This window comes from Achroia grisella, unplaced genomic scaffold (assembly GCF_030625045.1).
Source record: "Achroia grisella isolate CSIRO2021 unplaced genomic scaffold, CSIRO_AGI_Agris_v1 utg1295, whole genome shotgun sequence".
Classification (NCBI taxonomy): domain Eukaryota; kingdom Metazoa; phylum Arthropoda; class Insecta; order Lepidoptera; family Pyralidae; genus Achroia; species Achroia grisella.
In genome coordinates, this window is record NW_026712613.1 from 1,106,271 (window position 1) to 1,129,532 (window position 23,262).

At 36.6% G+C, this 23,262-nt stretch overlaps 2 protein-coding genes across 2 annotated transcripts in view; both read left to right on the forward strand.

Moving 5' to 3' along the window:
* The first annotated feature begins 3,880 nt into the window (after positions 1–3,880).
* On the forward strand, positions 3,881–5,284 carry LOC131855042 (B-cell receptor-associated protein 31-like). The gene has a single exon (XM_059206255.1). It carries the CDS (start codon positions 4,128–4,130, stop codon positions 4,749–4,751), a length of 624 nt encoding a protein of 207 aa, XP_059062238.1. The 5' UTR covers positions 3,881–4,127; the 3' UTR covers positions 4,752–5,284.
* Positions 5,285–6,052: 768 nt separating this feature from the next.
* Positions 6,053–23,262, forward strand: part of LOC131855021 (ral GTPase-activating protein subunit beta) — a 29,511-nt gene continuing 12,301 nt past the window's right edge. The window contains exons 1-14 of the mRNA XM_059206229.1: positions 6,053–6,313; positions 8,137–8,295; positions 8,819–9,056; positions 9,618–9,852; positions 11,812–11,972; positions 12,500–12,642; positions 13,486–13,600; positions 16,538–16,735; positions 17,992–18,081; positions 20,763–20,891; positions 21,350–21,427; positions 21,963–22,128; positions 22,446–22,655; positions 23,052–23,233. Of these exons, the coding sequence (XP_059062212.1) occupies positions 6,278–6,313; positions 8,137–8,295; positions 8,819–9,056; positions 9,618–9,852; positions 11,812–11,972; positions 12,500–12,642; positions 13,486–13,600; positions 16,538–16,735; positions 17,992–18,081; positions 20,763–20,891; positions 21,350–21,427; positions 21,963–22,128; positions 22,446–22,655; positions 23,052–23,233 (2,140 nt within the window). The 5' untranslated portion in view covers positions 6,053–6,277. The remainder of the gene's footprint in view (positions 6,314–8,136; positions 8,296–8,818; positions 9,057–9,617; positions 9,853–11,811; positions 11,973–12,499; positions 12,643–13,485; positions 13,601–16,537; positions 16,736–17,991; positions 18,082–20,762; positions 20,892–21,349; positions 21,428–21,962; positions 22,129–22,445; positions 22,656–23,051; positions 23,234–23,262) is intronic.

Genomic DNA, 23,262 nt, shown 5'->3' on the forward strand with positions numbered 1-23,262 from the left:
TTCACAATTTAAACAAAATGTAAATAATAATAATACTGCATTCAATGCAGATCAAATTGTAAATAATGAAATTATAATTAATGCATTAGTTAAATCTCTTGTTGCTCTGTATTAAAAAAGAGAAAATGTCAATAACTAATAAGACAATAAAAGAAATATTGTTGTCAAATTTAATTTAATTATTTAAATATAGCCCAGTTTAATATACAAAGCTTACAGAGTAAAAAAGCTCTGTTGCAAAAATACATGAATGAACAAAATAGAGTCTCATTAATGAGACATGGCTTAAAAAACAGTAAAATTCCTAAATTTACATCCTATAATTTTATTCCAATACACACAATGGATGTATTTTAATAAAAGAAAATTTTAAATATAATATCATAACTACTACTTTTTATGAATCATTCAGAATATATGTATTGCAATAGAAACATCCATATTACTATGTGTGTACTATGGAAGATTTGATACCAACAAACTGAAAAAGTTCTACTTAGTGCTCCTATGTCTCATTATGGGTGAAGAATTTTGTTTTTGTACAAACAAATACAATCTCATAGATGAACTTTATGTGTGTTAAATGATGGTAGTCCAACCACCATTCAATCACCAAACAGGCAGGCATCAGATAGATATAACATTAGTTAGTCCCCGTTGGTCCTCTCTGTGAGTGGAAAGTCCATGATGATGGGCAGCTATCACTATCCAACTCACGTAAGTTATGATAACAGTGTATGAGGTCCGACCTGTAGAAGAAAAATTTTTCATAATAAAGCAGACTGGTCGAAATATTTTTCTTTATCAGGAATGTACATAATAATGTAAATAATGACACACCATTACAATTTTATAATAATTTTGTTAATATTTTATATGACATAAACAAAAGTACCAAAATCAAAGTTTAAACAAACTATACACACTTTAAGAAAACGTATGCCTTGGTGGAACAAAACATCATAAGAGAGCCCTTTTACAATATAGAGTTACCCCAACAATTGTTAACTTCATAATTTATAAAAAAGTTGATGCTAAAAAAAAAAGAATTCTAAAGGAACAACGCAAAGATTCCTGGCAAGAGTTGTGTAGTAGCTTCAATAGAATGACCTATTTCAAAAATATGGAGTTCCATTAAAAAGTTTAAAAGGATAGGTACATCTTCCAACAAAAATTTTAATGATGACTGGGTACAAAGTTTCTTAGATATGTTTCCATCACAATGCAATGATGCAAATTTAGTTGATATATTGAATCAATCTGATAAAAATGACAGTGACTCCTTTCTCAACAGACCCTTTACACTATAATTGATTAAAATATTAAATAAAAATGCTACAAAAGACTATTAGATATATCAATAAACTTTGGGAGAATTAATAAAAATTGGAAAACCCAGTGTGTTAATTTTGAAACCTAATAAGGATATTAACTGTGCATCATCTTATAGGCCCATTTCCTTGTCATCGTGTCTAGGCAAACTATTTGAAAACATGTTAGTACGTTTGGACTACTTTTGAAACAGAATAAATTGCCAGATATTCAGTTTGGATTTGAAGTGTAACTCTTATAATTAAAAAAAGCAAAATTAAGTCATTCCAATGTTGTGTGTGTATTTTTAGATGTTAAAGGTGCTTTCGATAATGTAAATATAGTTACCAGCTACATAATTTAAATTTCCCCTGCAAAATATTAAACTGGATTTTTAATTTTTTAAAAAACAGAACTGTTTATGTTAAGTATAATAATATCATACATGGACCTAAATATGTTAACAGGGGAACAATGCAGGGAGCAACCCTGTCCCCTCTATTGTATGGCTTGTATACATCTGAAATCCTCAATTATGTGGATACTACAAAAGTTAACATACTACAGTTTGCAGATGATTTGCTTTTATACACTGAGAGTCAAAGTTTGCCTTTGGCTATAAATAATATAAATACTGCACTAAATCAATTACAAAAGTATTATTCAAATATTCTAAAACTAGAAATCAGTTCAGAAAAAAGCTCTGTGTTAGTATTTAGTAGAGATACATTCACACAATCTAATCTTAAAATTATGTATATATATTTTTAGGTATAGTTTTGGACAATAAATTAAAATTTGATAAACATATAGATTACATTTGTCAAAATGCAATGAGGAGCATAAATATTTTAAGATGTTTAGCAGGGACTTACTGGGGCTCTGATCCCAAAACACTCAATATACTGTATAAAAGCATAGTCAGAAGTCATTTTGATTATAGTAGTTTCTATATGACTGCTAGTACCACGTTGTTGAGGAAATTAGATGTTATACAAAATATAGGGTTGAGAATCATTAGTGGAGCTATGCGTTCCACGCCTATAAATAGTATGGAAGTTGAAAATTGTATACCTCCATTGTCTCTAAGACGTTTGCAACTGGCAGAAAGATTTTGTATAAAGGAATTATCTTCCAGTAATAGTATTGTGCTTAAAAATATTTTATATCCTGCACAGCTTTCTCAGTTAGTTGTAGGTTCCCCCATATCAGCATCTGTTATTATTTCAGGATCATTACCTGAAATTTCAATAATAATGACACATGTTAAAAATGCTACAGGTGGAATATATATAAATGACAAATGGCCAGTATACAAATGTCCATATGATTCACTAATCTGTTAATTGACACTACATTTCATTTAGATTTAATATATAACAAATATGACTTTGCAAATTTTTAAATAAGAAATCAGAATTTTATGTTATTTATACCGATGGTTCTAAAAATTTAAATGATGTTAAAGCAGCTTATTATGATCCACAAAAGAAATATACTAAATGTATTAAACTATAATTGCAGCATACAGCCGAAAGTTATGCTATATTAAGTGCTTTGTTATATGTTAATAACCTTGTAAATAATGTAAATATACTAATAGTTACTGATTCAAGAGTGTATTGGAGACTTTATCCAGTGGCAATTGTACATATAAACAAAATTATATTATATATGAAATAAAAAATAGGTTATTAACTTTAAGTAAAAATAAGAATGTATATCACACAGTGGCATACCTGGAAATGATAGACTTGGCAACTCGTCAACAATATGATGAAGATCAGACAGACATTTTGAAAGTGCCATTTACCGACTACTACCAATATTTTAAAAGTAACTTACGAAGAGTGTGGAAAGAGTACTGGAACATAACCACAGAAAATAAAGGAAAATGGTATGCAGAATTACAGCCAGACTTATTTGGTACAGCAAATTCAAATATTACAATAGAAAATTTATCACTATCATCAATCGTCTACGTTTCGGCCATTGTTTAGTTCCATCCCATCTCAACAGAATTAAAATCACAAATGACAACAGATGCAACCACTGTTTCAAGATAAATGCTGACATAAACCATATTATATTTGAATGCCAAGTTTTCAACATACAACGGTTGATTCTTGTCAGTGACATTAGTGACATCGCAAAGGAACATCACAAAATTCCCCGCCGCGTTCAAGATTTGCTATCTCACTTTGCATATTTTATTCCAATATATAACTACATTGTACATACTGTGGAAAAAATTTAATATTAATGAATTATTACTAAAATTGTACTGTCTAAGCTTATATAATAGTTTATTTCTTACGTTTTGTATTAAATTCATTATAAAAATGTATTCGACTGAAGGACTTGTATCCATGGTCATGAATAAAGCATTATTAAAAAAATTAAAAAGCAATGACAGTTGTTCGACATTATGGTTAGTATCAAGAATATTACGAAATTACTGGATTTGAAAATACTACAGACAAAAGTAGTGTCATCTCTTTTTCTCTCCAGTATTCTTGTAAACTAAACAAAACTATCGTCCTCAAAATATACTATATCTGTTGATATTAATTAAACTGTGAATCGAAGTATCAAGAAAAATAATTAATATTTTCTTTAATTCTCCGATATATTTCACGTTATCGATTTTATCATTTCTTTTTAAAAAACACAGTCTTATCTAAACTTGTGAGTGTTATCGACTTTACATATACATTTTCATTTTACTAATATCAACCTGCGCGAAAATTACGAAGAATCAAGAAAGAATTTCATCAGCATTTCCTTGGACAAACTATCTCTGGTAATTGAAGAGAATGTCTGTACAATGGACATTTATTGCAGGGTACCTGTACTTCGAAATAGCTGTAGTAATACTAATGATGCTGCCCATTTTTAGTCCTAGACGCTGGCACCAGTTCTTCAAGTCACGTTTGTTTTCCATGTTCCAATCCCATATAGGTGTCTATTTCTACATATTCCTGGGCATTTTAGGAGTATTCCTGTTGGATGCTATCAGAGAAATGAGGAAATATGCACATTCTGGTGATAGCCATGTACATTTAACTAGTGAAATGAAAGGGAATGTGAAATTATTTAGAGCCCAGAGAAACTTTTACATCACTAGCTTTGCTATATTTTTAACATTTGTCATAAGACGTCTTATTACAATGCTGATAATCCAGGATGAGCTGCGTTTAAAGGCTGAAGCTATCATTAGGCAGGCTGATGACACAGTCAGATTGGCTAAAGATACAGTTTTGGCTAGCACAATAAGAGCATCGCAGTCACAGAGCTATGAGGACATGAAGAATGATATGGAAAATGCTCTAGCTTCATTAGAGGAAGAGAAAGAGAAAACAAAAGAATTGGAGAATGAAGTGAGAAAATGGAAGTCCAAGTATGAAGAGATTGTGTCTAATGGACAAGGTGATAAATAACTCTCTTGTTAAACAATGTGTAATTATTTGATTCTGTGATTATAATGTGACTGATTATGCTTTATTTGGTGCTCGTTTGTAGTGAGATTAAGAATGTATTATGTTACTAGTCAATTTTAATTGTACATAAATTTTGGTATTCTAAATTGCCATATAATGAAAATAGACTAGTGATACTTTTTGTCTATCAATGTGTCAAAAAATGCTTAACTGAAATTATGTTTGTGGGTTTTTATCTTTGTCTTTTCAAGTCTCAATTCTGACAAATAAGTATAAAATCTGAATGTGACCATAGGACAATTAAACAGGTTGTTAAAATGGTAAAAAAAATATTAATCTGTACTAACTAAAGATCTTTTTTCTATTGTTATGCATTTGTCATTTCAACAGTAAAAATTTTTAAACTAATATATTCATAAGTGTTCCTTGCTATGTATAACTAATTGTACTTTCTTTTCGATACTATTAAGATTGATCTTAAGTGATTCAATAATTCATGACAGTATTTTTAATATTTTGTTTTGAAGTGTATCATACATAATATAATTAAATATTCCATCTTTTTTGTCTTATTACTTACAAATGGTGTAATAGTACTGAAAATAAATAAATACTGAATAAAATAAGTATTAATGGTATACAGTAAGTACATTAAATATCTAAGGATTTAAGATCGGTGGTTTAATAAATTGAACAATAACAAAAATCCTGGACAATTCATACACCCTCATCTAGTAAGCCAAGCTTAGAGTCTATATTTTGGGTACATAGACTTCTTTGTATATACATAAAAATGTCCAGGCATAAAAAAAATCATACTCATAAATAAAGATTTTTGCATCGCGCTCGGAATTGTACTTGCAACCATTAGTAGCTATACGAGTAAGTACGAGTGCTAAATCTCTGTGGGTTAGAGAGTCAAACTCATTTCATTTATGTATATCGTTTATTTTTAAGTAGAGTGACTACTCGATAATAGATGGTGAAAAAACAATAATTTCGAACCCGTGTAACCAAGCTTTTTAATATACAATCGAGTTTTTATTCCGGTTAAACACACGTGGTTTGTATTCTCTTTTTCTAATTTTAATAAATTCCAAAGTTTTACATTGTACACTAAGTATAAATAAATTGAAAAACGGTTCCTAGCAAGGAATGAGAAGTGATTTCCTGTTAGGCTGTTAGATCTTGTTCTTAGGTATTCGTATTAGGATATTGGTATTCTGTGATTCGTATTCTGTTCCACAAACGTCATTATGGAGAAAATTGACATTGACAGTTAACTGCTGATTTGATTTGGTTTTTATTTATGTTTTGCGATTTATATGAAAATTCTAACTTACGATTTCTAATAGATTTTCATATCAATTTAAATAAAGATACATTTACAGTGGAAAATTCTTCACTAAAATCTTTCCACCGTGAACATTAAGTTGCTCAAAACACTGAGCAAGTAAGCAAGCACATAACAGATTGTTATTGTATTGAGAAATTTTGCTGACGCGAAACACCGTTACTCATTATTTATGAATGTGGGAATCTTTAACATAGTTAATCATAAGGTAACCATTATATTTTCCAGATGTTATATTTATGAACTTAGATTACGTATTAACAATTTAGTATTACTTAAAACTCAAGTTTTATCTTTTCTACATAACATGTCGACTTTAGTTTGTTTTTATTTGTATTTTTTATCATAGGACTATTTAGCTATTACGTTTAAATTACTATTATTTTTATGTATAATTCATGTACACAATTATATACGAAAAACAATATTGCATTATATATTATATTCATGTAAGATATTTATTAAACAAACTTATTCCTCCCACATTTGGAAACATATACTTAATGAAATGTCATATCTAGTGTGGCATATAAGGCAAGGATGGTGATAAAAATTTAATGTTCATTAGTGACCAAAACCATGATCTAAACCGTTAAACTTAATTATTAATTTTGAGTTTGAGTTATTCATTACAACATTACTACTCAACAATGTCCATGATATTCCTATCTCATCCAGTCATGTAATCATATAAAAATGTATATTATGTATACATATACATCATACCAGAATAATACTAGTAACACTCTGCTTCCTTTGAAATTTGTACATGCATTTTTATCACATTAGAAAAATATGAGTCTGTAAGACATTGCAGTTGGCCTTGTATTAGCTATTGATTTAGTTCTCTGTAGATGTAAGAATTGTTTAAAACACTTAAGTATTTTTTATTTCATCTATTATAAATATTCATACAAAAAATATAATCTTTTCTCTTTATAATATTAGTATATGTATATTGATAAATAAAGAAAAGCAAATTTATGATTTAACTATATTTTATTTATGTTTTACTCATTACATATATACTCAATAGAAATATTGATGTATCTAAAATTAATGCATGCATGTTTATACTGATAACATCATACAAACCTATACACAACACAATTACCTAATGTAATTAGATACTGTAGGTATTCAGAGTGATTTCATTTAATACTTTTAACAGCATTCTAGGCAGTTGAGTGTTTTTGTTCCTTTCAACTTGTATACCTTAATTATTATTGTTTTCATGGGATGAAGTTATTAATAATTTCTTCAAAATTTTTTTTTTCCTTTTGCATTTTGCAATCGGTTTACCAACCCTTTAAGAGATTTGTTATGGGACTGTTGACGGGAGAGAACTGTACCTCTAGTGAGAAAACTGTCTCATCGGTGAATGAAATCCCATGCATGGAGTCTCTTAAATCTTCTGCATTGCAATGGGTCTCGTAGTTCTGTTGCAAGGATATTAGTATACGCCCCTATACAATCTCTGTATACTAAAATAAATTACTTGGATGTTAAACCAGTTACAGGAAGATTGTTCGGTTAAGTAAACAGATCTCTGTATTATTAATTTGCTAATTGAGGTGCTCACCGCCTACAAATCAAGTAGTACTCAACATATCTGTTTGTGGTCTTGCGACTAATAACCAATTTAAATAGAAATAATTAAAAAGAAGTTAAATTGAAATAAGAACTAGTTTGCAGTTCTTATATTATAGCCCACTCATGCATAAATGAAATATATCCTTTGGAAAGTATACACTATATCCTGAGGAGATAAATACCATTACTACTAAGAATAACCTTCAATTCTTGTCCCTGATGAGTCTACATACAAAATATTGAAACTTGGTGAGTACAATAGATCTATGCAGGCCGCAGTGCTGTTAATAGTCCAAAACCCTCAATTTATTAATTTTTCGCCATTTTTTGTACACACACTAAATGCTGTGTATTTTCCTCTTAACATATTTCTTTTTTACAGTCATTGATAAGCACCTTCTTTCATCTTTTGCTATATGTTGTGATTTATAATTTTAGAATAAGGAGAGTGGCGGCATGTACGAGGAATGGAGCTCGCTGCCGCTGGAAGGCGGCGGGCAGGGTGTCCTGAAAGCAGTGGGCGGCCGCGATGTGGTGCTAGCAGTCATGAGACAGCTGGCTTCCCATGAGCCCAGTCCACTTACAAGTGATGCAGAAGTTAGTTCCTTTACAAAATAGTATTTTCTTTAATATCATCTACTTTTATTGTGGTTGTCATTTAGGAGATGGTTTCATGATTTAAAATAAATAACCCTGGACAATTAACACAGTGCCATCTAGTCCCACGATAAGCAGAGCTCCTGTTATGGGTAATAGATAACTGATATTAAAATTTAATATTTTTTTAAAATACATAATATACATAGAAAATAGACTCAAATAATCATACTTCTGAATACAAATGTTTGTGCGAGGAATAGAACCCGCAACCATCTGAAGCAAGGCGGTGTGCTAAACCACTAGACGTCGCCGCCGTCAGATAATAGTTGCAAATTCAAATTAAAAAATAATTTATTTATTTAGGATATTATAGCCGCTTATGAACATCAAATTTTTATATTATAATTTTGCCTTACCATCCAGTTCAGTATATAAATTTAGAAGAACTTGCAAGAAACTGAATTGAATTAAATTTTGCAATAATGATTATTATGTGAGGTGTAACACCCGCGGTGCGCAGGTGGAGTGGGTGCTGGAGGTGGTGCGGTTCGGCCTGGCGCTGCCGCTGAGCGAGCACGAGGCGCTGCGGGACTGCGTGCGCGTGTGCTGCGCGTGGCTGGCGCCGCTGCTGCCGGCCGGCGCTCCGCAGGCGCCGCCGCCGCCCGCCACGCCGCCGCCCGTGCTGGCGCAGCCGCACCGCTACGCGCGCAAGCTGCTCCGACACCTGCAGAACCTCTTCCTGCCGCGCCCCGACGAAAGTGAGCGCTCGTTTTATATGATTTTCCTTACCTTACCATCGCAACTAATATCTTATTGTGGAGCAATAAAGAAAATTTCTCGCAAATCGATTTATGAAGAAAAAGTTGATCCTTATTATTTTTTTTACAAAAAAAATGTTGTTTTGTTACAAGCTCTCTCGTTTATATACCAAATGGAGTTGGGTAAGTTTATATGGAAATTTTTAAACACTCTAAGGAATGTAAAAATGAACTAAGAAATATTAATGAGAGGGATCATTGAAATAAATCAAAAGTACAAAAATAAATCGTTCAGCTTTATCCGGCTCGAAGGCCCTCAGGCGGGCCCTTTAATCCGGAACAGTAATTATAATAATAATGTTTATTTGCCTGAAATAGTGAACTGTTGCAATTCCTGTTTACAATAAAATTAAAAGATATTCGAGACAAAACGCTATACAATTCAGAGGCGGCAGTGACTCCACCCCCTCTGCTATTCTGTTACAATCTTTATGAGATTAATTATTGGAATATAAAAATCGAGTACAATAAATACAAATGTTGATGTCGATGGCTGAATAGGCGGCGACCTGATCAGCAAGCAGGCGCTGCTGTGCCACCGCGTACTGCGGCTGGCGCGCTCGCTGGCGGGCGGCGGAGCACTGGGAGCGGCGGAGTGGCGCGCGCTGCTGGCGCTGCTGCTGGCGGCGGCGGCCGCGCTACTGGCGCCGCCCGCGCCGCACCACGCCGCCGCCGACCAGCTCACCGACCGCGTGCTCTGCGTGCTCTTCGAGGTCTGGATCCTCGCCTGCCACAGGTACCACTACACTTTGTATGAGTGGCGCGCGCTGCTGGCGCTGCTGCTGGCGGCGGCGGCCGCGCTGGCGCCGCCCGCGCCGCACCACGCCGCCGCCGACCAGCTCACCGACCGCGTGCTCTGCGTGCTCTTCGAGGTCTGGATCCTCGCCTGCCACAGGTACCACTACACTTTGTATGAGTGGCGCGCGCTGCTGGCGCTGCTGCTGGCGGCGGCGGCCGCGCTACTGGCGCCGCCCGCGCCGCACCACGCCGCCGCCGACCAGCTCACCGACCGCGTGCTCTGCGTGCTCTTCGAGGTCTGGATCCTCGCCTGCCACAGGTACCACTACACTTTGTATGAGTGGCGCGCGCTGCTGGCGCTGCTGCTGGCGGCGGCGGCCGCGCTACTGGCGCCGCCCGCGCCGCACCACGCCGCCGCCGACCAGCTCACCGACCGCGTGCTCTGCGTGCTCTTCGAGGTCTGGATCCTCGCCTGCCACAGGTACCACTACACTTTGTATGAGTGGCGCGCGCTGCTGGCGCTGCTGCTGGCGGCGGCGGCCGCGCTACTGGCGCCGCCCGCGCCGCACCACGCCGCCGCCGACCAGCTCACCGACCGCGTGCTCTGCGTGCTCTTCGAGGTCTGGATCCTCGCCTGCCACAGGTACCACTACACTTTGTATGAGTGGCGCGCGCTGCTGGCGCTGCTGCTGGCGGCGGCGGCCGCGCTACTGGCGCCGCCCGCGCCGCACCACGCCGCCGCCGACCAGCTCACCGACCGCGTGCTCTGCGTGCTCTTCGAGGTCTGGATCCTCGCCTGCCACAGGTACCACTACACTTTGTATGAGTGGCGCGCGCTGCTGGCGCTGCTGCTGGCGGCGGCGGCCGCGCTGCTGGCGCCGCCCGCGCCGCACCACGCCGCCGCCGACCAGCTCACCGACCGCGTGCTCTGCGTGCTCTTCGAGGTCTGGATCCTCGCCTGCCACAGGTACCACTACACTTTGTATGAGTGGCGCGCGCTGCTGGCGCTGCTGCTGGCGGCGGCGGCCGCGCTACTGGCGCCGCCCGCGCCGCACCACGCCGCCGCCGACCAGCTCACCGACCGCGTGCTCTGCGTGCTCTTCGAGGTCTGGATCCTCGCCTGCCACAGGTACCACTACACTTTGTATGAGTGGCGCGCGCTGCTGGCGCTGCTGCTGGCGGCGGCGGCCGCGCTACTGGCGCCGCCCGCGCCGCACCACGCCGCCGCCGACCAGCTCACCGACCGCGTGCTCTGCGTGCTCTCCGAGGTCTGGATCCTCGCCTGCCACAGGTACCACTACACTTTGTATGAGTGGCGCGCGCTGCTGGCGCTACAACATATAATAATATATCTCTGAACATTTCACACGAAGTCATCGAGTCTCGAGCTAAGCAGAGCTTGTGTTATGGGTACTAGACAAACTGATATAAATAAATAGATACTTTTTGTGTCATTACCTAAATAATATACATAGAAAACACTCAGACCTATACAAACAATCATACTCATTGATACAAAAGTTAGTAAGGTGCATGGAATCGAGACCACGACAATGAAAAGACTTGAATCATACACGTTATTACGTGCTAAAGAGTGATCACAAAAAATAAAAAAAAAATAAAAAAAGTTAAATTCAATGCAAGGTTTTCCCGCACTAAATCACACGCAGCAATTAGGAGTGATCAACTATAATGAATGATAATCTTATTCATGTCAGAATTAAAAAATCATCATTAAAAATTAAAAAATATCTTTATTCATGTAGGTCTGTTATAGATTCTTATGATATGTCAAATCTACCATCAGCTCGGAATGATTTCGAGATGAGAAGAACTGACATGAAACTCGGCTCGTATGCCTTTCAAATAAATCTTGAACATGTTTACAATACTACAATGTAATAAAATATGATTAGTGATAATCTTATAGAAGTAATAATATAATTATTATCCACAGATGTTTTCCCTCACCTCCACTGTGGCGTACACTGCGCGAGCAATGCATCAGATGGAGACACCGGGCCCCACTGACCGAGCAGTGGACTCGCGCATCGCTCTGTCTGACTGCCAGGCTGCTGAAGCACATGTATGGACCCACATTCCCAGCCATGCCTATAAGTAAGTATATGTTGTAAGAAAATGCTACGATCCGCACATCATCATCATCATCATCATCATCATCATCATCATCATCATCATCATCATCATCATCATCATCATCATCATCATCATTTCAGCCCAGAAGACGTCCACTACTGGATAACAATACGTGCATAAATCTGTTTTACATATATATTATTCAAATACAAGTTCAAAAATCATTTATTCATGTAAGACATTTTAGCCGCTTATTAACGTCAAATTTTTATTATTACATTTTTTTCCCTACTGTCCAGTTCAGTATATAGATCCAATTGAGAAGAACTGGCAAGAATCTTAACTGAATTACTAATTTTTTTAAGAAGCCAGTTTATTTACAATGCGTATTTAAATAGGTGTCTATGTCTAACATTATATGGAAATCGCGTGCATGAACTACTATTGTCATGCGCGCTCGTCATTCAAGTAGTCATTTAGTGAGTAATAGACTTTGTTCAGTAAATATGATTTAACAGATGTTTGTTTATTATCTAATGATTGTCAAGGTGAAGAGGATTCAAACCTGGTGCCGGCCGATATGAGCGCGGAAGCTGTGATGCAGAGCTGGTACCGTATGCTGCACACCATCGGGAACCCAGTCGACTTGTGTCGACCACACGTCATCAGCCAGACACCTGACTTCCTACAGGTGGGTTCTAAAACGACGTTTATCATAACCCGCTAGACCGCTGAGGTCGTTACTTTTTTGTTCTGCGACTTTTGTGGTAATTATCACACCACTTTCTATCCGATGGTCGGTTTTTCGATTCATGAATATAAACAATGTGTTCATGAGTATGTATGTATTGTATGGATGTTGTCTATGTATAATATATTATGTAGGTATAAAAAATTAAGTATTTATATCAGTTATCTAGTACTCATAACATACTCGTAAGCTCTGCTTACCCTGGGTCTATATGGCGTTTTGAAAGTTGTCCAGGCATATTATCTTACTAATATTATAAATGTGAAAGTTTGTGAGTATGGATGGAAGGTTGTTTGTTACTCTTTCACGCAAAAAATACGGAACGGATTTTGAAGAAACTTTGCGCTATAGCTTATATGTCACAATGATACATAGGCTATAATTTAAAAAGATATCAAGGAAGCGAAACGATAAATGTCAAGTAAGTGTGATGTAGATGAAGTTACATAGATAAAGCTATCCGGCTCGAAGGACCATGTCTGAACTTGTTATGATAGGAAAGAAGAAAGAAAGAAAAATATTTTATTCAGTGCAATGTAAAAAATACAATATAAACAACAACAAAAAATGATAGGTAGCGGACTGTAGTTAAGGTCTTAAAAACAATGAAATTGTTAGGCGGTTTGTGTGTTCCTTTATTCACATCGAAATCCTATTACAAGAATGTGGAAGTGTTGCCAACACGGTAAAACAAAATGAAAAAATTATGTGAATGAAATGTTGTGGTTTCCAACACACGGATCGGCTAGTTTTTATAATATTTGTCTGTTTGTTACTGGGCAGTACTCGATGTCGGGGGGAACGCGAGAGCCGTGGCAGCATCCATGCCTGGCGGCGCTGCCGGCCATCTTCCACAAGGCCATGCGGGGACTCGCCGCACACGTCGACGCCTTCCTCGGTAACGTACCAACACGCCTCATCTCACACCACCTCACCTCGGTTCACCCCACTACACACCACTGCACATACTTGGTTTAATAAATATTATTGAATTGTAAAGATAAAATATCTATTTGGTATAAGCCTCGCAATAGCTGCCTGTCCACGTACGCTCTTTCTCGCGCTAATCGTCTTTCGCGAGAGTGTGCATGTAAATAGCTGTCTTTACACGACACGTTAATTAGAGCGGGAAAGCCAGCGCGCGTAGTCATGAGTGATTGTATTGCATTTAAGTATTTTTTGTGTTCACTCATTCCCGCGATATAGCATGTATGTGTCTTGTCATTTCACTTTCTTTTCAAATTTTATTTAAAATTCTAAAATACAATTGAAGAACGCGAAAATGCGCGCGTGGCACTTGCGGTCTCTCTTCCGTTCTTTTTGCCTACATTTATATGCACATTATTTTCTGTGAAAGCCTAATCGCCCGTGAAAGAGTGCTTTTTACTATATTTTTAAATATGAAATTCTATTTACAATGTCAGTTACAAATTACAAATTATAACAAAGACCAATACCAATATACTTTATGTTTAATAGCACATTAATGTGCACTGCGTTTCCAATACTAAAATAATACACTTTTAGCTTGAATCGGGACTGTATATTTATTTAAAGTATTGAAATTTTGCACGTGCGTTTTTTTTTTTAGTATTATCTACCACACAACTTGGAATCTGTAAATTAGTTCTACATTAGCGTATATTGTATAATACACAAAGTACCTACACTATTCATATCTGCCAAACACATAAACATTAAATAATTAGCTGTATGTGAAACACGTTAAATTTTAATAGTGCACGAAATACATTGCAGATAATATATATGTATGTATTTCAAATTCTATTGAGTTATACATATATATTTTAATTATATCACAGACAAAAACATATTTGTTTAATAAATAGACACACAACATATAATAGATACACGTACAATATGTTGCATGCCTGTAGTTGTGTTTTGTTTAAGCCTACATTCATTGTGTGAACGACGCTTAAGAAATTCTGGTTTCTTACAGACTCAATAGCATTATTTGTGTGTATTGTTTGTATGCAAATATGTTTTATATAATAAGGTCTAATTTAAAAAGTGCTCAGTAATCAACGTGTTAAGGTTTCTTAATGCTCGGCAACGGGCACGAAACACCCCTACGGTCTTCTTACAAAAATCTGTCAAAACTCGTGCGAAACGTGGATTAATGAATCTACGTTTAAAATAATCCTGTGGATTAATGGATTTAGGATTATACCAATTCTAAATGTGACCACCTTTAGAATTAGTTCTTCGTAGATTTCGATATATTCGATTATCGATGGAATATATCGAAATCTACCAATATTACGATTACAGAAATCACATAATCGAATAAATCATTCTAATAAAATATAAATCATATTAGACCTTCCCTCAATGGTATTTCCGCACCGATAGTACATTGAAACCTTCAAGAAAAGAGCTTATTCCTTGTTAAAAGACCAGCAACGCAATATCCCTGGTGTTGCGGGGGGTGCTCATGGGCGCCGGTAATCATTTGAGCCGTTGAACACGTTTATCCCCTGTGCTATATACATATATAAAAAAAAGACAATTGGATTAATTTGGTAAAGTAATGTAATTGTGTAAAAATTCATGATTTTTACATAAATGTCATTATTATCGCCTACTACTTCATACCTGAAAATCTGAGCACTATTTCAGTTAGACCTCCACTGACATTTAGTTCATTTCTTTTACTGGGTTACATATATTTTTTTCTTCTTTTATAAAAATGTACAATTCTGTATTGCACATTTTTATAATATATTTTGTATTATATCTACTGATTGAATCTTGGTTATAAATCTGAAAATACATTTTCTATTCAAGAGAATTATTAAATTCTTAATTATTTGGTATTAAGTCTGAACTTAACGCAATTTAAAAACGAATTCTAAGCGATTTTATATATAATTAACAAAGTTGAGTTTAAAATTTTAATGTATTTTATTTAGAAATGTAATTAAATTGCGTATTCTATATGATCTTACTACTTTTATCTTTGACTTTATTATTTAAAGGTGGTTTGGGGATGTAGATTGCAAAATGTGATACCTACAATGTGATTTTACTATTATACTGTTATTTTTTATTTGTCTGTCATTGTCTAGGTGTCGCATTATGTGTTATTTCCTCATGGTGGCATTTTACATGGCTATTCGTATTGTTTATTGGATTTTTATGTTATTATAAAATATTCGAATATATAGAGTAGAAGCTTTCAGACAGTGCTCATTCTGCAATATTGGAGTATATAGATTTATAGATGTGACTTGGTTGCGACAATCTTTACTTATCATTGTTAGGGATTCATAAATAGAATTTTGTGCTAACGATACGGTCACGTTTTGACTGATCGGGCTCCGTGAAGACGCTGGTTATTATGTCGAAATATCGTGAGCTCATAAATAATATTATCGCCTATGGAAAGTTACACTCAATCTTGAGGAGATAAAAACCATCGCTCTCAAGAATATCTTTCAATTCTTGTCCTTATCGGGCCTAAGTAGTTAACTTTGAAAAGGGGAATGTATGTAGATCGCAGTGCTGTAGGACTAAATCATCTGGAAATAGCCCAAACATTAAATAAAAAAATGCATATTCGTGATATTTAATACTGAGCTGTTCGCCATAACTACTATATAAAAACATGATATAAAGTCATTATTATACAGCTTAAGTTCTTGTACCATTGATGTTCATATTGGAAAATACCACTGTCCAAATTGAGTGAGTGCTCCTCAGAGCTTACACTTTGTATATATTCAGTCTTTGTAAGACGATTCCTACCTAGTATGATTCCATGTTTAAATTTGCGAGTACGAATAGCCATGTGTTTGATGTGCGGGGCCAGGGCGGGGCGCAGAGCGGTGGTGGGTGGAGTGCGGGGGCGGGGGCGGGGGCGGGGGCGGGGCGGGGTCCGGGGGCGCGGCGGGGGGCGCGGGAGGCGCGGAGGGCGCGTGCGAGGAGGACACGCCCCCGGCGCACCGCCGGCTGGCCAAGTCCTTCAGCGTCTCCACCGCGCGGCCCCGAGACAAGCCGCCCGACAAAAGTACGTCGCAACATATTGTCTACAGATAGTTTAACACAGGGATGGCTAACAGGTCGATCGCGACTGACAGACTAGTAGATCGTGGCAAACCAAAAAATATAAATACGTAGACCAGACTGCGCAACAAAAGTCGTAAAAAAGGTTGGCAATCTCCAACTACAAACCTAATTAATGCTAAACTAGTGGAAGATGCTCAGACGCAATACTTACACTGATATAAAGATAAATAAGTACCTAGTTACTAAGAATAATATTCACATTTATGTTTATTCTCTTAATAAAATAAAAAAAAAATATTCCAGTTTTGTGTAATGAACTGTTTCATTTAAGATTTCTATAAGTATGTAATTGGTAGATCGCAGGATTTCAATAAAATATTCGGCTAAAATGCTAGAGGACAAAGACACCCACACAATCAGTTTCTACAAACTTTAGTAAATGAAACAACTAAATAAATTAACTTCGAACTGAATCTGCACAAAGTCTAATTGGTCTATTTTTGGGTACACTGGTTTTTTGGGTTGATTTGATAAATATGTGTGTTGGGATTAGGTATGTTTAAAAAAAGTGTTGATTTTTTATTGCCAATGCTGCTATTCATAGAGTTGGTAATGGTACGCTGATGCACTGTAATATTTTCACTATGTATTTGTATATTACAGATGATTGTAGGCTGTTTATCAATCTTGGATTTATAATAGAGATTTTTTTGTGTACTATTGTGAACTACGAGTAGGTATACATATTACAAAAGTACATGGCGTTTTGGTTGTTCAAGAGCAGGAATTTCAACTTTTAGACATAACAATTTAATTATTATATAAACATTCAATTAAGTAATATTAACATTACTAAAAAAAAACAACGGGTGAATTTTTTGACTTCTGGAACTGTTGCCAAGCAGAATTACAAAATAATATAGAAAAATGACTAGTGATTATAAGTTCATTGTTAATATATTCTACTTAGTTTTTAAGTTTATATAATATAATCCTATGTAAGTTGTGGCAATGTGGTACTTTTACTCACCGGTCGGAATTTAATCACCAATTGAGAAGATCCTAACGTTTGTAAGTAGTAAGTAGTAGTGGTCCGGTTTCCGCACTAAATATTTGTGGTCATACACATGCTAAAAGCAGCGGAATAAAATAAAATAATACAAATCCATTGAGCAATGAAATGGACATCCGCAAATAATGCTTAATTCGATAAAATATGTGAAAGTTAGTTGGTATATGTTTGCTGAAATGCCGTAGGTACCCCTCGTACGTCGCTGATCGGTCTGACGGGCAGTCGGCCACCCAGCGTGGCACCAACCACGCCGCCCAACTCTATATCCTCGCAAGGTTAGTCTTATTTTTACATTTACTTAGTTCAATATTTGTCTTCTTTCGCCCTCCGAAAGTAGACAAATATTGAAGTACCTATTTTTTTTTTAAATGATAATGAAATGGCGCTCCCCTGCTCCTCCCCCTGGCCTGCGCTAACGGTTTACGCTGGCGGGGCACTAGTGGAGGATGATAAGATGAGCGTGAGGTCAGGTGAGATAGCCCATCGTGACAAATTCACCAAGAATTTATCACGATGGTTTCCAGGAGGAACCGCGTGGAGGTCAACCTGACATGGTGCATTGCTAGTAATGGGGTCATTAGTCCACATTATTAATCCCCTCCCCCCCTTGAAGTACCTATTAATATCTAGACACGCGGCAGCGTGTCAAGCCGAGTTTCAAGTAAACTGGCAAGCAGCACCGTGTGTATATTTACACGAACCATTTGGAGCCACTTTTGACCCCCTCATAACTCAAAAACTCTTTCACACAAACCTGTCAAATTTGGTTCATATATTGAGACTTGCGAGATAAATATGTGTTCCAAATTTCATAAACATATCTCAAACGGTATTTAGATATTAATGTCCAAAAATCGTCATTTTTATCACTGATCAACTATAGATCAAAATTATAACCCACTTCCAGATGACCTAGGAAGTTCAAATTTGGCATGCAGATAGGTAATTAGGTGAATATAAAGGAAAAAATCTGAAACTGGTAAATTGTTATCATTTTACTACAATTTTTCACTTTAATTGATTCTATTTCAACTTATACTGGACGAATACTAAAATTCTATGAAAACGTCGATAGCCACCAATTGACATTGATCCCTGGCGAAAATCTCATCTTGTACTGGACAGATAGTAATATTGTATGAAAACGTCGATCATTACCAATTTACATTGACCCCTTCACATCAGTGTCGATAACTAGCAAACTTCAAATATTGCATTGAGCGGTAAACACTAGTTGCTATAATTTAGATTCTGTCTAAAATATACTGTACTTATAACTAGGAGTATAGTCGAATTTCGTATTTATTATGTTATTAACTGAGATTTGGTATTAATTATTGTTTCAATATTTAGCGCACATCGATAGTGTAAGATCATTATTTTTATAAATAATTATTAAATAATAGGCATATCGGTATAGGGCGCCGCGGCGCCGTGTGGGAGCGGTGCGATAAAACGTTGAACTAACCTATACGGTTGGTATTTATGCTACGAAATTCATAGTTTTCTTAAATTATACTTATATATTTGTGGTTATATTATTTTAGTAAATACGTATGGTATAGACAATAGTTTAAACCAAAAATTAATAATAATTTTAGTACAGTTATAAGTAGGAATGTATAGTTAACTCGAGAATGAGAACTCATTGGTAACAAATTGTTTTCTTGAGAATTCCATAGATAACAGTCAATTTGTTATATAATCGTCTTTATGAACTATAACGTGTCAATACGAAGTTTCAGATATTAAATAATGTATATGTTGAAAGAGAACAATTCCGTATTTGCTTAACATATGCTATTACTATCTACAAATCACAAGGCCTTAGTTTTGGCAGTCCTCTTCTCAACATAGGCTCCTCTATATTTAATAAAGGGCAGGTTTACGTTGGACTCTCCAGAGTTAAAACCTTAGATGGAGTACGTCTTAATAATTTAGATCCAAGTCACGAGAGCTCTATTGTAGAGTACAACCATCTGTGGACGTTATACCGCCCCGATTTGCCCAAAAATTCCTGATACTGAATTGGCATTGCACTTGAACATTTAAAAGTTACAAGAAAATATAGAAAATAACACAAAAAAAAGACAATTATACCCCGTAAATATACGAAAATACAGTAATTTATCAAAAATAATTTAGTATTAATTTAGTTATAAATAAGTACCTCGTATAATTTATGTACAAAAAGTAATGATATCCCATCAAAAACATAAATGTGAAATGATAGCCGAGTTTAATATTTTGATATATGCCTTGATTGTTGACTTCTACGACAAAAGAGATGAGATCTAAATGGGTGCCAAGTTCAATGGTCTGTCCTGAAATGTATTTATAACAATATAAAATATCATTTCTTCTTATAAATTAGGATAATATACTGTAGCCTAAGGTCTAACTTGGCTAGTTTTCATATACGAAATATACTGTAGCCTTCGCAAGTTCTAAACATGTTACTTGTCGGTTCCTATTTTAATATTAGTAGTAACTAGCAATCGAAAGTAATAATTGGTATATGAGAACTGGCCAAGTTAGAACTTAGGCTACAGTATATTATCCTAAGTTATAAGAAGAAATGATATTTTATATTGTTATAAATACATTTCAGGACAGACCATTGAACTTGGCACCCATTTAGATCTCATCTCTTTTGTCGTAGAAGTCAACAATCAAGGCATATATCAAAATATTAAACTCGGCTATCATTTCACATTTATGTTTTTGATGGGATAACTGTTAAAATAGATTGATGGTAGAATGTTCAAAATAGTAGTTGAGCAGTTTAGCACACTGGCTTAGTTCTGCTGGTCTGATGGTTGCGGATTCGATTCCTCATACGATACAAACATTTTGTATTTATGAGTACGATTATTTGTATCTTGTTGACTTAGTATAAATTTTACTTAGTAAATCGGTACCATTTTGGATGATACGACTTGTATTTTTCTGACAGTATGTGAGACGGAGAAGCCGCCGCTGGCTCCACTGCGGCCGAAGGTCAACTCCATCTTCCACCTATTCGGGGAGTGGCTGTTCGAGGCCGCGCTTATTGGAACCACTCCGGCATACAACAACAATCAACGTACGTATATATATATTGGGACAACTAAAGTTTATCATAGAGGTCTAAGATACGGTTAAGGAGGAATATCTACCCTCATATTTTGTTTAATAATGACCACATTCATAAACGAAATAGTGTTAAGCAATAAATATTCATTTAATTTCGCACATGACTCTTGTTTTTTTTATTTAAGAAATTTTATTAAAGTATTTTAATGATATAACGATGGACGCTTAAACATATTATTTACTTTTTTGTAAATAAAATGTTTAGGCTACAAATTTTTTGTAAAATTCTATTCGTCTTGACAGCAATAGATTCGCTCTCCCACCGCGTTAGGTTTAATATTCCTAGCAACATATGGGCACGCCAAGTGTTACCTTAGCAGGATTTCAATAGCTGAGAATGCCTTTGACTAAGAAGTAAGAACAGAAGAACAGTTGAGAATATGTATTAATATTTATTTTTGTTTTCAGAACGCGCAGATGGCACTCCACCACCACCTTCAATATCTGATGCGCAATACAAGCTCAATATGTTGAGCTATCAGGCAGGTTAGTTAAGTTTTATATCGTTTTATGCACATACTTTTAAAGTAGGTACATATGGCGTACCTTGTGGCATTACCAGTCAACCATGGGTGATGCAGGGAATAATTGTAGGGGGTGCAAATATAAATTAATAATATAATGGACAATACAGATATAAATATATATGAATAAATAGCCACATATTTATACACATAGGTACAATGAAATATCATGTACAGCCACAAATTATAGAAGAAAAAAAAAAAAAAGCAGTGAGAGAAACGGGACACAAGTAAGGTTACAAGTTCAGATAATGTTCCCGTAATTTACGTTTGAATGAAAATCTACTCGTTTTATAAAATACAATCACAGTTTATTTTAAATGGATTGGAAAATATTTATAGGTTATCAATCAGTGCAATTAATTGATATTTATCGTATTTGGAAGTAAGCGCCAAAAAAGTTTGTTTTTTTTATTATCATTACCAAATCTGAAATGTTTCTTTGCCACGAGTTGTGTACGTGCGTTGACCAATAGAGATGGTATGTGCGTGTACAGGACGCGCAGAGGCGCTGGGCGCGGTGTGCCGCGTGCTGTGCTCGAAGCAGAGCCGGGAGGAGGTGCTGGCGCCGTACTTGGCTCGCTGCCTGGCGGCGCTGCGGCACGGGCTGCGGGACCCCAACGTCGCCGCCGCCGTCGTGCTCAACGCTCCAGACATTTTCAGGTCAGAGCATATCTAATTGCTAATGAAAATGCTTTACGTCCGACGGTCGCGGGTTCGATTCCTCGCAAGGCACGAACATTTGTTTTCATGAGTATCATACTCATGTTTGTATCGGTCTCGGTATTTTTTATGTATAATACGTATGTATTTACGAAAAAAAATTCTATGTATTTGTATCAAATATCTAGTGCCCATAACACAAGCTTTAGCTAGCTTATCAGCTTAACTTGGGTCTAGATGGCGCTGTGTGAATTGTCACGATATTATTGTTACTATTATTTTTATTAAAAAAAAATAAATACGAATTTTGGTTTTAGATTGGATTTAGACGGAGTTTTGGTTCTGGTACCGGATTACATAACAACACTAGACCGTATCCTCTCAGAGAGGGAGCCCAAGCTAGAATGTGGTGGTATAGACAAGCGCGAGCTGCGTAAGGCCGCCATCAGCGCGCTCCTGTCGTTGGTCGCCTTCCCTTACCATTATAGAGGTCTACCTGTTCCGGAATTTCCTGGATGCAATGAATAGTGAGTCATTTTAATATTATAATATAATGATCTTGTTTTTAAATGTGTATTCGTATCTTTGTATTTCGTACTAGCTGTGCCCGCGATTTCATCCGCGTGAAATTTTAATTATTCTGATATATATTACTGTCCAAATATAAGTGTTTGTATATACAAAATCTGTTCAGTAGTTTTTTCTTGAAAGAGTAACAAACATCCATACTCACAAACTTTCGCACTTATAATATTATTAAGACAATATATCAATAATAAAAAATATAATCATCATTCAAATAACGTGGTAAATAAAGCTTAAACGGACCGGTGTACTCCACGAAATGAGTAGGCGTGTGAATGTCGTCGGTCCTTCGAGCCGGACGTGTATGTGTGTGTGTGTGTGTGTGCGTGTGTGCGCAGCGCGGGCACGTCGCTGGGCGAGCTGACGCGCGCGCGGCTGGCGGCGCTGTGCGTGGCGGCCGTGCAGGTGGAGTGGTCGGCGTCGCTGGCCGCGCCGCTGCTGTCGGCGCTGTACCTCTGCGTGCGGCACCACGCGCCGCCCGAGACGCGCGCCGGCCCCCCGCCGCTCGGCGACGCCAGAGGTACGCCCCCCTCGCCCCCTCCTCGCTCC